Genomic DNA, 16,231 nt, shown 5'->3' on the forward strand with positions numbered 1-16,231 from the left:
CCTGCACCTGTTAACTCTGTAAGCCAGTAGACACTGGAAAATGTAAAATGTTCTAGAAAAACAGACATGGACTTCCAGTAACATCTGAAGCGCACCTGTGTACCTTACTCATGCCCATGGGAAGAAAATGCCTTATTTTTATCGAACCAACAAAAGTACTCGTTACAGGCAAGGGGAAAAAAATTACCCATGCTACACAACAACTTATAATTCTGCTGAAAGCAGCGCAATTGTCATGATATCCAGAGGCACACTGCAAATGTATGAACTATTTGCTACTACCTCCATTTCAAACCTAAGTCCCAGGGATCACAGTTGAATGTGAACCAGGAATCCTAAGGAGGGGCTATGTATTGTTGCTCCTTAACAGAAAGAATTCCAATCAGTCTGTGAATAGAATCATTTATTTGTCTTTACAGTGATGATGGAAGAATGTACAGGTGTCCTCTTTCAATAAAGTATAAAAATCTGTTTATATACAGTGAAGTCACGATAAGCTTTCATTGGGAAATTTATTTGGTAACTCCTGATCCGTTCATATTAAAATTGCGGGGGAGACGAATATTTCACGTTAAGTGCTACATTTCCAGTAGATTGCACCTGGCATGAAAAGCTCAGCTTCATCTTCAGGGTCCTGCTTGACAGATATTACAAAAGGCTAATTTTAAGTCCTGGGACTCAAAATAAACATCATTTTTGAATAATAGATATATACATCAAAAATACATCTAAAAAGGCATTGGTTAGTGCTATTAAAAAGCTCTATGTGCTTGGGTGCATTTTTTTCTTACAGGCGAAACCCAGTGGAAACGTTTTTGTTCAATTCTAGGAATTTTCTCTTGGGGAAAGTCGGTCGAAAGTTACCTGTAAGAAAAAACAAACAAACTTAAGTAATTCAGTGATTTCTCAGGTAAGGTCAGCAAAACGTGGAAAAGCAGTTAGAGGCCAAATTTCACTTGGAACAGGATTTTTAGAGCCTGATAGCATTTAGTTACAGCACTTTGTACATAAAAAGTGCTCAACATTTCCCTTCATTGTTTCAAGTGTTTTATTTTGAAAATAATCCTTAATACTCACTTCATTTTCAAATAAATCATATGTATCCCTTTGTATGCTTATGAAAATATTTTCTATCATTAATTAAATCAGCATAAAAAGAGAAATCACAGGGCATACAAATGAAGAAAACATAACAGACGTAGCCAAATCCAAACATACCTTTTTAGGAAAATTTCTAACAATGTTTTATTTTATTTCACAATAATTTATTTTACTTCTCAGAATTTACAGATGATAGAAATGTACTGAAGTTTTATTACTGCTTAACTTGGGTGAAATGGTACTGTGCAACTGCCAATTCAACTGCTTATGTATGTGATACTCTAGCTCATTTATAGCTAAACGTTTTAACACTTTTGTTCTTATAGTTTTCTTCTTCTTGCAGTCACTCCTAAAATGTTTGATAAGTTGGGCACTCCTCTTGAGTGTAAAATCTTAAGTGACACAGCAAACCTCAACGTGCTATTGACAGTGTGTGTGTACATACACACCCACCCACACACACACACACACACGGGCACACGCACGCACACGCACGCACGCACGCACGCCTGCTCGCCCCGACCAATAACAGCCTCAGCTCCGTCCTCCCTGACGGGCTCATGTGTTCCGGCAATCTCTGGAGCAGATTCTGGCGGGAGGAACGCATGCAGAGGTAGGCTGAAACCACAACTGAGCCCCAGGGGCTGTGTGACTAAGGAAGCCGAGCTGAAATCTCTCCTTGCGACTGCACGAAACTTGGAGTTACACCTCCGCTGACAGCTTCCTAAACTCTGCGCCTGCCAAATATATATACATACAAATTAAGGTCCATTTTGCTAATAAGGACCGTCAGAAAGAGCATCCATGTCATAATGCGGTGAACAGACCTAAACAGAACCGCATGTTACAGGTTCCATCTCTCGGCAGCCATGTGAACTTGACCATGTCCCACTTTAGTCAAGCTAAGTCCTACCTACTCCACAGGTTATTATGAACACCTAATTAAGTCATGTGGCAGTGCTCTGGTTTATTAAACACTTTAGGTGTACGTGGGGGGCTAAATTAGTGATTTAGGTAAATTTAATTTTGATAATTAAGAAGTACATCTAAATCTTCCATAACCTACAAGTCTAATGGCCTGGTCTAATAATACCATTCTCAAGTTTAGAATATGATACACGTAATGCAGATCTCCCCCTAGCACCATGCCAAAGTGATGGCTACTCTTAAAACTTTAATCCCTCAACTTTAATTAGTTTATTCGTGCATTAACCACAGGCTCGCTTACATAGATTAGGGTGCTGCCCTGACGTCAACCTGCAAAGTAATCTGCAAAGTAAGTGAGGGTCCCGTAAAACCTCAACTACATGACCCTTGATTATTCTAAATTGTTTTCAGGAAAAAAGTCTGAAAAACAACAAAAAGCTCTGGAGAAGAAGAGGGCTTTCCCAGAGTCGGTTCTGATGTGGTGCAGGCGCAATGGTCCAGATTCCCACACTGCACTGAAGTCTCTGGAGAAAAGAAACACGCTGCAGACTTGCCTCTGAGAGACTTTACACACATTAAGTATGCTCATCAAAGTCCATAAAACACATCCTGATCGGAGTGGAAAACAAGATTCAGTGTCAACATGGCATCTTCCTGTCCTCAATATGGAAAACAAAACAAAACCACTTAAAATAGCACTGAACTCGATTTAAAAGGTTCTGCGTGGTCAGGAAACTGTGAGACCGAAATGTTGCTGCTGTCCCTGACTATGTAAATGGAAGACACTGTGATTATTACCTGATCTGTGTCACTGTGGCATGGGCCACTCCCTGAATTAAGACAAGGCACTGAGGGGAAGGAAAGACTGTGTTAACAATGAATTCATCCCCCCTGCATGCAACACCCTCAGTATGACCCTCTGAACAGGACCCCGCCCCATCCATCCAGTGGCTCCGGTTGAACACCTAGAGTCATTCGTCCCACTCTCTCACCCTCACTAACAGTCACCCAGTCAAGTCGATTCTACCTCCAGATACACCTCAAATTGGCCTTTTCCTCTTTTTCGCCACACCCGCTGCCGAGACCCTCGTGAAGCCACCATCACCTCTTGCGGGACCACGGCAGCCTCCTAACTGGTCTCCCTGCTTCTAAGCTTTCCTTAGAAAGGACATCCTTTTTCAGACAGCAGCCGTAGGGACCTTATAAATAAGCACATCTAATCGCTTTACGCAGCCTTCAGGGGGTTCCCAGTGGTTTCAATGACGAAGCTCAGAATCCTTAACAAGAATCCACAAGGCTCACCAGGATTTGATGCGTCTCCACACTTTCTAACCCTCCCCAGAATTCCTACATGCCAACCACAGTGACCTTTCCTTTGCTCCTTAAAGGAACTGAGTTGTCCCTGCTATTTCTTTGGATGAGAACCGTTTCCCCCTAACTTCTCCTGCTCACTCCTACCCACCTTTCAGGCTCACCGTAAATGCCACATCCCCAAATTCCTTTTGGCCCTCACATCGCATTAGCTCCCCCGCCAGCGGCTCTCCCAGCACCTTCATTTTCCCTTTATCACACTGATCACAGTTGGTGCTCATACAGCTATGTGAGCATCTGTTTCATACAACTGTATGGTAAGCTCTGTGAGCGCGGGGGTGTCCCCAGGACCCAGCACTGAATGCAGGACCGACTATGAGGACGAGGTGTGAGGGGCAGAGACGGGCTCGAAGGGCGCCACGGGGTGAGACTCCCACTCGCTCCGCTCGCTCTGCTTCTCGGCCCATCCCTTTCTCCTTCCCTCCCAACGCCACCACCCACCGCTCAGTTTTGCCTTCAGAGGATGCAAATAAATAATTGGCTTGGGGGTGGCAGAAAGACATGGCCCCCAAAACAAAGCAGGATAGAAGTTGGGAAGCAAGATGCCATATAAACCCTTGGAGACGGGAGTGTAATCATCTGAAGAGAATATGTACCCGATGGAACAGAGACTGTGAGACTCCTACGTGAGTTCGGGACCGGTTCATAATTTGTACTTTTTAAGGTAAATTATTTATCCTACTTTAAAATGTCCTTCTCATTCTCCCTGCACCAAGTCTGTGCTAGAGAGAACAGAAACGGAGGGAAAAAAGGAGGGATTTTGGCCAACTTTGTGACCATAATTTTACAGAGGGGACAACAGACCCCAGAGAGCTACTGTGGTAGAGGTGATGGCGCCTTCATCTCCTGCAGCTGCTTCTCCCTCCCTGGCAGAGTCCTTTCCTCCTCCTCCTGCTTTTCTCTAGTGACACCTTGGAGACCAGATCCCTTGCAAGTGGCTGCAGGGGTGTGAACATCTTCACATAATGAGAACAAAAGGATGCCACGCTTATATGGTCCTTCAATATAGAGGGGCCAAACAACAGCACATGCACAGGATTTGCAGACGAGAAGGCTTTGTGGGCACTGCTGAATCAGGCGACAAGGGCAAAAGCGAGGAAATAAAAGACCTTAAGTTCCACGTCTCTCCGGTGTTGCTTTACCTGATGCTAATCTTAGGCTTCATCTCCACTGTCCATTTCAATGCCCATCTCTTCCGTATCAGCAGCTCGTGACAAGATGTCTGCCATCAGTGCTTCTTCCAATTTCTTACGCACTTGTTGTACTCGCTCTTCCTGTTTCCTTTTTAAAAACAGAGTAAAAAGATACTAATAATTTGGCCAGTACTGGAACCATGAAGCTGCCGAAATGGTTTATCTTTACTTCAAAGTCATGAAAATTCCTGAGAAACATACATTTCCTTCTCTTTAGACTTTGCAAAAGTTGCTTATACCCTCACAAAACCAAGTCACATGGGGAATGAACTCTGTCAAAAAGAGGGACATTCAGACAGGCAGATAGCCCTCATCTCACAGAGAATTCTGGCAGGAGTAGATTTATTTCAGTGACCTTTTCTACAACTTCACAAACTTCAAATATGTGAAGATTCAGGGTTATTCCTATAAAGGATAATTAGAAATAATTTAAAAGCAGGGAAGGAATACAGAAAATAAAGAAGGAGAAGAGATTTGCTCAGTGAAGCACTGAGAAAGACAGAGGAGGTGGAGGCATGATGAGCTGGGATCTCGCTGCCACTCTCTGCTGTGTCAGGGGAAAGGTAGCTGGAGTTCTCCCTGGGTTCCCCGGCCTGCTGGGAGCAGGCCATCAGGAAGGAACCAAGACCACGTGATCCTGTACACCAGGGACAGGGAATGAAAAGACTCTGGAACTGAGATGAGCTGAGTAGGTTAAGAATATGCCACAAGTTTCCCTGTGTCTTGGGGACTCTAAAGGAACCTCAAAAGTGAGAGTGATAACACCGAGTCATAAAAAAGTTCAGAACCATTAGGTGAAAAACAAAGCACAGGAAGAAAGGCTACTGGTATACAATTCATCTTAAAAAAGCAGGAAAAAACGGAGACTAGCTCCTTGACAGGGCAAGAGAGGGATTCCTAAAACAGTTCTAGCAAATGAAGATGGTAAATAGAAATTCGCCTCCAGAACCCAGTGGAGAGGCAACGGTTGAAGACACAAGGGAAGGGACAAGACTGGCTAAGTAAAAGACTTAGAAAAAAGCAAGAAAGAGAGAGAGGCAAAGGCCCAGCTGGGAGGATGAGCCTTGATTAGAAAACAGGACGAGTCACCTCCTGAGACCAAAGGAAAGGTGGTTAGGATGGATACAGATGGGAGACGGAGCAGCCCGGGGACAAATAAGAGATGCAACAAAGAACACTGATGGCTCTACTGAAAGAAGTGATTTTCTCCATCAACAGTTGAGGAAGACAAATTGTAACAATGCCCCAAACCTGGGAAAGCAGAAGGGTAGAGGAGCAATGTTCCAGAAGACTCCACTAAGATGCCCTGAGTATTCACCCCTTGGGCACTCAACCAGTTGTAAAGTCGTGTTTACTGTAGTCTAGTCCCCACGTCTCTCTATGTCATGAGACCATGTCCAAGGTAGTAAAATTAACATATACTGTGTAAACACAGAAACTTTAGACGTCATCTTTACTAAACTCTAAAAATAGCACGAAGAGATAAAAGGTTTGGACTTATACATTTTAAATGAATTTTCAAAAAGAGGGGATCTGTCACTGAATTAATCGAGCTCTGTAGCCTCGATCATATTAACAGAAACTGAAGTTCAACCAATTTTCATACAGTGGAGCAGAGTCATAAAGAACACAATGTTTATTTCTAATACAGTTAGCCCTGCCACTGGCTCAGTGACTCCAGCTTTATGATAAACAGCTTATCAGTCTCATGGCAGTCTCTCATGCCTAGTAACAGAGTATGAGAGTCTACACAACTGCCCTAAAGTCACCCCATCAGGAAGACAAAGAAAATGGAAGGAATGGTGCTTTTGGCTCGAGAAGTATGTCTGAAACTCTTGACATTGGCCACTGTTTCTCTTTTGTCTTGAGCGCTGCTCCCCTCATTTATGAAAACTGAAATTAAAGCATCTGCTGGATGTGGTAGGCAGAATTCTAACACAGTCCCCAAGATGTCCCCACCTGCCCCTGCTTACGTTCCTAGTAAAATTCTCTCCCCTAAGGGCAGGCAGAACTTACGAATATGACTGAGCTATCATTCTATGATTAGGTTACTAATAACTGACCTTGAGTTAATCAAAAGGGATTATCATAGAGGGCCTGATCTAATAAGAAGAGGCTTTAAAAGGGGCTGGGCCCTTCCAGAAAGAAGCAGGAGAGGGGATATTAAGGGAGCCATGGGGCAAGGAAATGCTGGCAGCCTTTAACTGCTGTGAACGGCCTCATCCCACAGCCAACAAGAGAACAGGGGCCTCATTCTTACAACTACAAAGAAATGAATTCTGCAACAAACTTAGGAGGAGCCCAAGCTCCAGAAGGCCTGCAGTTCTACCGACGCTTGGATTTCAGCTTTGTAAGACCCCGGGAAGGGAATCCAGTCTTGCCTGTCCCAGACTTCTGACCGACTGAACTGAGAGCTATAAATAGGTATTGTTTTAAGCTGTGAGGTTTGTGAGAACTTGTTACTCAGTATTAGAAAACAAATACACCCGTGGGTGAAAACGTATCAAGACTGATGAAAATATATATGCTTAACGTTGAGATTCTTAGCTGAAGGTTTAATACAGACAGATTATTGGCTACCCAATTGGAGAAAGGGTAACAATTCCATTTGCAGTCATGTATTTTGAACCTGTACTAATTCAACAAGAAATGTTTGCTTAATAATTTCCGTTATGACAATGAAATCAAATGGACAATTTGCTAGACAAGTTTACCCTAAAAGGAAAGCATCCAGATTTGGCTTTGAGACAGCTTCCTCCACTGTCAAAAGATCTGGTGTTGAAGCCGTCAGCATTCCCAAGACATCACTCAGAGAACCTCAGTTCAACCCCCATAATGACCTGGAGGAATCCCTGCTGATTAACTGGGCACTCATTCCAAGACAGATAGGAACTTGTCTCCTGAGTAATTTCCTTCCTCCAAGGTAAGAATTGTCCAAAGAGCAAGTTGATTCCCTTCCTTGATTTTACATTTTGTTTTTCTTAAAAAATAACACTGATCGTAAATTCTATGTAATAAAGGCATCTGAATGCAACTTTGAACCATTCTACATCTTTGCAAAAGGAACCACTTTAAAACCCAGGAAAGGCTTTCCAATTATAAACCTAGCTAGACTCAGGCATTTAAAAACATTCTCATGCCAACTTTCATGGATTTACCAAAAAAATACAAATATAATACATATTTTTTAATTCAAAAGTGCCTTCTGCCGGTTTGGTCTAGGAATAATACTCCAGTAAAGCTTTCTGGTTTATATTCAGAGGATAGAAATAGTGAAGTGTACACACTGCCCTATATTTAAAGAAAATACAGTATACTACACAATCATTCTAGAGTAATAATACTGAAGTTCATAAATCCCATATAAGAATTTCTTTGTGGTCTTAAATATCTGGAATAGTTTTGTTTCTCTTGAGCAATGGTTTGCTTATACTCCTTGGGCATTATCAATCTGAGCTATATGTCCTCCTTTCAAAATTTGCTGCTAAAAACCTAATTTGTGGCCCAGCCTCAGAAAGAGTAAAAGATGTTAAAAGATGCACCTTGTGTCCGCTCCTCATTTGCTTTGTCTTTCTTCTCATTTGCTTCTTATCTGGCTTCACTGTGTGTGTGTGTGTGTGTGTGTGTGTGTGTCTTTGGAGTCACCTTAAATTTTTACTTGAAACAGGTTTAAGTAGAGATAAATAAATCTCTAAATTGAGCTTACGTGAGGTAAATATAATCAAGATGAGTAAACTGAATTTTGAAAACACAACTGAACTTAAAGTAGCACGGCAATGGACTGCTACTGCAGACAAACCCATGCAGTCAGGAATCACAAAGGGCATAACTGAATGAAGGGGTTCTTAGAGCAGAAAGGCAGAACCCCAGATTTCACAAGACACTGCCAAAATGATGTGGACAGAGTACAACTGATCTGTCCTTTGGACATCATCGTGATGATATGCCTTATACACCGCACTGCTACCTTTTTCAAGCATGTATTTGTTTTAAATGTTCTCTATCACCTTTCATTAGTTTCACAAAAGCTCCTTCTGATTGATTCATCACTTACTAGATGTGCCACGGAACCTAACAGGCAGTATAAAATGTAACAAGTGTAAAAGACAAGCTTTTGAAGCCATGTTAAGCTGCCTTACCTAATGTCTTCATCTGTGACAATGAAAGCCTTGCAGAGGGGTTGAGACGTGTTAAGCCAAACAGCGGGGTTCTTTTCCACAGCAGCGGAGACTTGCCCTGTGATCGGTGCAGAGCTTGTGTGCAAAGCACTGGCAACAGCAGATAAAAGGGTCTCATCATTACTACCTGGACCAACTCCTGCAATTAGAAACATATATGAGTTAAAGGAAATTTCTAGATGTGCTGAGCAAACCTTATGTAACCTAAAACAACTCATATCTTTATATTCATTTGGGATCAGCTATTTAAAACTGACACAAGCCAAAGCAGCAAAGGATAATGGCGTACCTATTTAGTTATTATACACCAAAGAATTAACATTAAAGAAACAGTAACAAAATACCTGAGTATTATAATAAAACTTTAACATAACTTAAAAATACATTTTCCAAAGTATTAAACTTTTTAAAAGTTGGCTACATTTCCACAAGCAAGTTCAATTATTTTAATATCTAAGTCTCTTCTAAGGTCATATTACACTCCAGTATCCCTATTAATGTATCCCTAGGATCCTGGAATAGTTTCCCCTGTAGCTGTTTAACATTCATTTCTAGCCATATCTCAAAACTTATCTTTCTTATGTAGGGATTTCAAAGGAAAAGCCAATGCAAGTATGCTGTACCTGCACCTTTAACAGCTTTTTCAAATACCTAACAAAATATCCAAATTAACAATTAAAAACTGCACACCTTGCCTACATGTAGGAGACTGGAACCATGGCTACATTTAAGTGCATTGCTTAAAGTCCTAAACTTGTTAAACCAGTTAAAGCAATAATTTCCAAGAGCATAGAGGGATGAGACAATATTCTAACCATGAATTATGAGGATTTTTGAGCAATCCACAATGTATCAAGTTTCAGAAGCCAAAGTTCCAATACTTGAAAAATAATGCTTCTCTAGAAGTTGGAATTAACATATGATATGACAAGCACACCAGCAGCTGAGCTCTCCACCCCAGATCCCACTCACTCCTGTCACTGGACCAACGGGCATCTGCTCCCACTGCTACTTGCAGCAGCAGTTTGTGGAGGGAGAGGCAGAAGGAGAGCTGTTGGCTGCTCTTTTGATAAGAGGAGGACAGAAAGAGCATGTGCTGGGGCCAGATGCTGCTTTGAGCAGGAAGCTTGGGACATCCTATCATTCAGCTGCATTTGGTTCTAAAAGCAGAACATGCGTTAATTTACATGATGAACCTAACTAACCTAAAGCCAAAATGTACACGCAGAAAAAACTCTTAAGTAAGACACTGCCCTGACGCATTCCTGCAACATACAAGCTTTTCAGGTACATTTCCTCTGGGTTTACTAAAACCCAAGAGGTACCTCATCCAGCAAGGCATACAGTCCCCAAAGCAAAGACTTGTCTCAATCATGTCTGACGCCACTGCATCTAACACAGAGCCTGGCACATAGTAGGTACTTCTCAACTGAACTTGGATAATACCTTGAAGACCTTTAGGTAGTTCCATGGTTTTTATAATTTGTTCAGTTACATCTGATGCACTAAGTCCTTGTAGCCTCTTCTCCCAGAAAAGCTGTAAGGCAAAACATCACTGTTAATGGATACATTCTTGGGACAAGCAAGTAGCGCATCGATGCTGTTGAATAATGAAATTGAAATCATTTCAGTAGTTTCCTAATTTCCCCACTTTTTCCTTACAAAAAGCTAAATGATATTCCAAACATGACTTCAACACATCATAATTCTTTCAAGTTATATTACTCAAAAACTTTTGTTATTCTATGCAACCTATTCACTTGTTACATACAATAGATATTTATGTGCTATGTACTATATATAGTCCTTTATAAGGTATCTTCCAAAGAGTATAACTTGAATTTTTTAAAGATTCATTTGGCATGAAAATTTAATGTTATAATTTACCAGGAAAGAAAAAAACTATATTACGTAATACCTCTTAATCCAATATTGTTTGGGAAATAACTCCTCCATCTATGTGATTTTTCCAAGACACTGAAGTTTAGCCCTTTAGCATACTTTAAGGGGAAAAGGCCATTTTTTAATGGAAACTTGCCTAAAATGTCTTACATACTTCCTTGCTTTTTAAACAGGATGTAATGTTCATGAGTGACTCTCTTCCTGTTGCACAAAGCCTGGGTCGCCTTAGCCACTCGGGGGCCCCAGGTCATCCTTCTGGCACCAGTGAGCACACTGAAGTCTCTTCACACCCTCTGGGGCTAGTGAGGTACGCAATTGCTTATTCAAACACTAAATGGTCCAGGACAGTTCTGTTTGATTTTATACCCTTCCTACACTTAGTTCTCTCTCCTAGTTGGCTATTACTTCTCACTAATATCATTCATCCATTCGACATGTATTTATTGAGCTCCTACTATGTGCTGTGCTTGTCCTGTGGATGCAACAGTAGATAAGATAGACAGTGTCTTTGTCCTTAAGCCTCATCTCTTTTCTAGTCTGCTTCATATTTACTACAGCCCAAAAAACAGATAAAGGAATTCCTCAGGATTCGATATACCTGTCTTTAACCCTGGATACCCAGGGCCTGTCATGTGGTAAATACTGAAAAAATATTTGTGTGAATGACTGAATGTGGGAGTAAATGAACTCAGAATCAGGATCTTGAGGGACACACAAACCCAAGTTGAGAGCCCAGCTATAGATGTATGACCCTGGACAAGTTCTATACCCTCCAGAGTTTCAATTTCCTCTTCTGTAAAATGTGGCAGCAATGACTATCACGTAAGATTACTGTGGAGATTAAATAAAGCAATATATGTAAACACCTGTCACAGAGTAGGAATAAGGTTCATTACATTTACTTTTAACAAATTTTGACCACTCTGAGGGCTCTTCAGGCTTATATTCTAACTTCAGGATATATGAAAAGTATCAAATAATCGCCTTCCAGACATGAAAAGATACAGTAAAATACTTCTATTTATGGCAGAACAATAATATGTTAGATTATGTAATAACCACAATGCTAGCACCAAGAGTAACCTGCTTCACTGTCCTTTGAAGACCTCTGGTATATGGTTAACAGCTCCTTGTATCTCCACACAAATTACGTCAGCAGCAGAATATATGGTCAACACATATGAGGACATGAATATATCAACCGTCATGAGAAAAATAGTTAGGTGAAGGTAATAATTAATGAATGTGATAAATGTCTCAAGACAGTCTGCCTGCTTTTTCCTCTTTGGGGAAATAACAATCATCTATGCTTTGAATATCACAACTACAGGAAAAAAACAAGAAAAACGAAAGTGCAGTTAATTCCTAATGAAAAAGCACACAGAGGGAGTCAGTGAATATGAGATTAGTAAGTGCTTTTATAATAAAATTATATATATATATATATAATTTGTAAAAATAACACTGCCAAAAACCAAGTTTGAAAACCTTGTACAGAGATGATTACTAACAAATTACACCTAAAAATTCCAATTCTAGATAGCAAAAGTTAAATTGTTTACCCTCTATAATTTTTAATGTTTAAATTCCTATTTATTTGAAGGAAAAAAAATATAGAAAGAAAAATTTTGCAGAATAAATCTTGGATTGAGAAACAAGTGTACAGGTCTAGATTACAAATCCTGGTACCACTACGCGTCATCTGATAGCCCTCAACTAAATGCGAAGTTGAAACTGAAAGGTTGATGAGCTCTTTGTAAATGAAATGCTTATGCCATGAAAATGGAGATACATGTATTTATGAATGTGTAAGTGTGTATGTGTGTATTTCTCCCTGCCCCTACCCACCCTGAGAAGTGGGGAGGTAGTGGGAAAGTTCAGAGCAGGAAAGGAGGCTAGTTTGAGAAAAGAAAATATTTAACTGGTCAGGGGTACCACTGCCCTCCTCTCCATCCTGTCCACCATGCGTTCAAAGCTAACAAGCTTGCCTAGGTTCCATGAGGACTGGAGCTATCTTCATGAGCTAGATGTCTGTTTATATTTCAATATGTCCCTAACTCACTTTCTCTACACCCATCTTCTCAGGTTCCTGCTTGTTTTGTTTTGGAGAGGGGGGATTCTTTGTACTTTAAAATATGTTTAATATTTATACTGAGCAGGCATTATGCTAAGTGAAGTAGTCCAGTCTTTTACATATTGTATGATTGAATTTATATGACATCCTAAAAAAGAAAAAACTATAGGGATGGCTGCCAGGGATTAGGGGTGGAGGGAGGGTTTCACTGCAAGGGGTTAGCACAAGGGAATTCCTTGGGGTGCTGGAATTGTACTCTCTGTTTTTTTTTTTTATAAACATAAACTTTATCCCGCTGGTACAATTACCATTTTTTTCCCCAAGCCAATTGCTCAAGGAATGATCAACATGCACTATCTCCATTCTCCCAGGCCCAGTTCAACTTTGTTACCCCACCCCCTATTCCATGAATTTCCATTAAATTTACTGTTAAAACTTAGTCAGCTCCTCTCACCAAGTTCAGTGACCTTTTCTCGTTATCTCTGGTCACTTTATAGCCCTGAATGCTTTGGAGGGGTGCAGCGAAAGGGAGAGGTCTTCCTCTGCCTGAAATTAAAATTTCTGATCTACTCATTTATGTATTCCATGTGTTTACTAGGTGATTAACTGTGGTAATCTAGAGTTCTTTTTATTGAATTTCCAGTAGAAATCTAAAGACAGAAATATCGAAAAGATGAATCTCCCTAAATTTGTAAGGAGTCCCCCACTAGGACAGCTGTCTTCTCCACCATACTTTCATGAACACTATTGCTTTCATAAATCCTAATCTACCCAATGAAAATCTGATTTCACCTGCCAAATCCAACAGTTTTCATGGCTTAACCTTGCTGCCTTGTGTGAGGTCAAATAATCAATGTAAGACTTTTAAGGATCTAATATTTGGAGAAACTCCCTAATGTGCTATCCCTCTCAGTTATTACATCCCTTTCTAATCGCCACTAATCAGACCCTCCTCTGATATCATGTTTTCTTTGTCACCCTCCAGTATATAAGAGAACTGGATAGCTCCCATGTGTGCATCACTTTATATTGCCAACGATCTGGGCAATGCCCTATCCAACAAGCCAGTTGATAGAGAAGCACAGGACGTGAGTAAAAGTTGTCCCAAACGAAAAAGAGTGCCTAAAATATCACTGACAGCGACAGTGCAGCTTTGGAGAAGCCATCTTACTAGAAAGTGGAGTCCATCTCTACACCTTTGCTCCTCACATGAATGTAGGAAACACCTCTACGACATCAGTGGAAGCGCGGCTGCAAGTACTTTATCTTAGAGTCCCAGAGGACAAGCATGATGACGTGTTATAACTAGGACTTTGGCAGACTCTTTCAACATGCCTTACAAATGATACCCAAAGATGAGGGTGAGGAAGAAATGGGGGTGTCAAACAATTGCTCATATCATACACAAACACACATCCCAATTCTGATGTGCTGGGAGGTAAGGCTGATCATGTTTATGAGGACTGTCCTCCATCACCCTGAGCTTAATAATACGTACTCTGAAGGGATCTGTGCTCTTCGGAGGAAGTCAGAACAGAAGGTTTTATTGGAAAAAAGCAGTAGAGAATCCATCCAAATTACAGATACTCTTTTAGTGCCCATTATACACAAAGCACTTTGCTGGGCACCAGGGATAGTTATTAGGATAACTGGCAATCAGGCAATCACTGCCCTCTGGCTGCTTACTGTTTGGTGAAAAACTAGCAAAACTCTATGAGGTAGACTGTAATAATTGCAATAATGAAGATACAAAATTAACTTCCAATTTGGGAGAATCTGGAAGGACTTTTAGGAAGAGTTAGCATTCGAAAAATGTATAAGAATTCTATAGAAGAGGAAAGACTACTCCAAGCCAAGGAAATAGCTTAAGCAAAGGCAGGGGAGTGAGACAGAGAGTGTGGGCCAGTATTTCTAAATGGTTTTTATACCCAAGAATAACCAGGGTGGCTTATTTTATATGCATGTTCTAAGACCTCAGCCCCAGAGATTCTGTTCAGTAGGTCTGGGGTTAGAGAGCTGGCTTTTATTTTATTTTTTTAACCAGTGTCTTAGGTGATTCTGATGCAGGCCGGGGATCTCAGTTTGAAAAAGGCTGGTCTGATCTGTGCTGAGAGAATGGCAGGACACACACAGGGCTGTGTACACTGATCACCGAGACCCCCGAGTTATTCCTGATTCTACCAGAAGATAAAAAACACATCATGCTATCCTCTCCTCACAGAGAACAGGAGGAAGATATTTGCCTTTCTATTTTTCACTGCAGGAGGACGTGTGTCGAAGTATATTTAAGAGTATACCAAATTATTTAGGTGTAAACAGAAAAAGGGCTTGCCCAAAGTTCTGTTTGTGCCCAGGCATATCCTCTTGGTGGAATAAGAGGAGGAGGATGACAACTCCCACTTACCCACTGAGCCCTTTCCTTCAGCCTGGCACTGTGCTCAGGACTTTACATACAGTAATTCGGTCTTTCCTACAGCATTTTGAAGAAGACATCATTGGTCCCACCTACAGTAACTCACCAAAGGTGCACAACTAGTCAGCGGTGCAGCTGGAATTAAAACTCAGGTCAGTGTGATTAAACAGTCCTGGTCTTAACAGTAAAAGCTCTGGAAGAACACTCACATGCATGGCTCTGTGCTAATAGTAACAGGCCTGAGACCCTTGTAGTCATGAAATCAAAGGCAGATGAAGGATCAGTAGCTGCTAAGAAAATTGTCAAGTTGCTCTTAATCCATTTACCAACTAAGTAATGCTGTGTAAATTGCCCACTGTAGGTGACTGGTGCCGACGCCAGCCTCCTCCTCATGTAGAATTAAGAGGCCTGGCCGTGTAATGTATTTTGGCTAAAGCTGGCACAGGGTTTCAAGATGATATCAAGGGACATCCCTGGTGGTGCAGTGGCTAAGACTCTGCGCTCCCAATGCAGGGGGCCTGGGTTCGATCCCTGGTCAGGGAACTAGATTCCACATGCATGCCACAACTAAGAGTTCTCATGCCACAACTAAGGAGCTGATGAGCCGCAACTAAGGAGCCCACCTGCCACAACTAAGACCCAGTGCATCCAAATAAATAAATAAATATATATATATATATAAAAAAATTTTTATTTATCTATTTATTTATTTTTGGCTGCGTTGGGTCTTTGTTGCTGCACATGGGATTTCTCTAGTTGCAGCGAGCGGGGGGCTACTCTTCAATGTGGTACACAGGCTTCTCATTGCAGTGGCTTCTCTTGTTGAGGAGCATGGGCTCTAGGCACGCAGGCTCAGTAGTTGTGGCTCACGGGCTTCAGTACTTGTGGCTCACGAGCTCTAGAGCACAGGCTCAGTAGTTGTGGCGCACAGGCTTAGTTGCTCCACAGCATGTAGGATCTTCCCAGACCAGGCCTTGAACCCGTGTCTCCTGCACTGGAGGACGGATTCCTAACCACTGTGCCACCAGGGAAGTCCCCAAAATAAATAAATATTAAAAAAAATATATGTGGG

General features: G+C 41.3%; 1 protein-coding gene across 1 annotated transcript in view; it reads right to left on the bottom strand.

Moving 5' to 3' along the window:
* Positions 1-205: 205 nt before the first annotated feature.
* MBD2 (methyl-CpG binding domain protein 2) overlaps positions 206-16,231 on the bottom strand; it is a 77,463-nt gene continuing 61,437 nt past the window's right edge. Inside the window, exons 4-7 of the mRNA XM_060029080.1 lie at positions 10,217-10,307; positions 8,732-8,909; positions 4,542-4,680; positions 206-864 (exon numbers count right to left, since the gene is read on the bottom strand). Coding sequence (XP_059885063.1) covers positions 4,554-4,680; positions 8,732-8,909; positions 10,217-10,307 — 396 coding nt within the window. The 3' untranslated portion in view covers positions 206-864; positions 4,542-4,553. The remainder of the gene's footprint in view (positions 865-4,541; positions 4,681-8,731; positions 8,910-10,216; positions 10,308-16,231) is intronic.

The sequence above is a fragment of the Delphinus delphis genome, chromosome 13 (assembly GCF_949987515.2).
Source record: "Delphinus delphis chromosome 13, mDelDel1.2, whole genome shotgun sequence".
NCBI classification, from domain to species: Eukaryota; Metazoa; Chordata; class Mammalia; order Artiodactyla; family Delphinidae; genus Delphinus; species Delphinus delphis.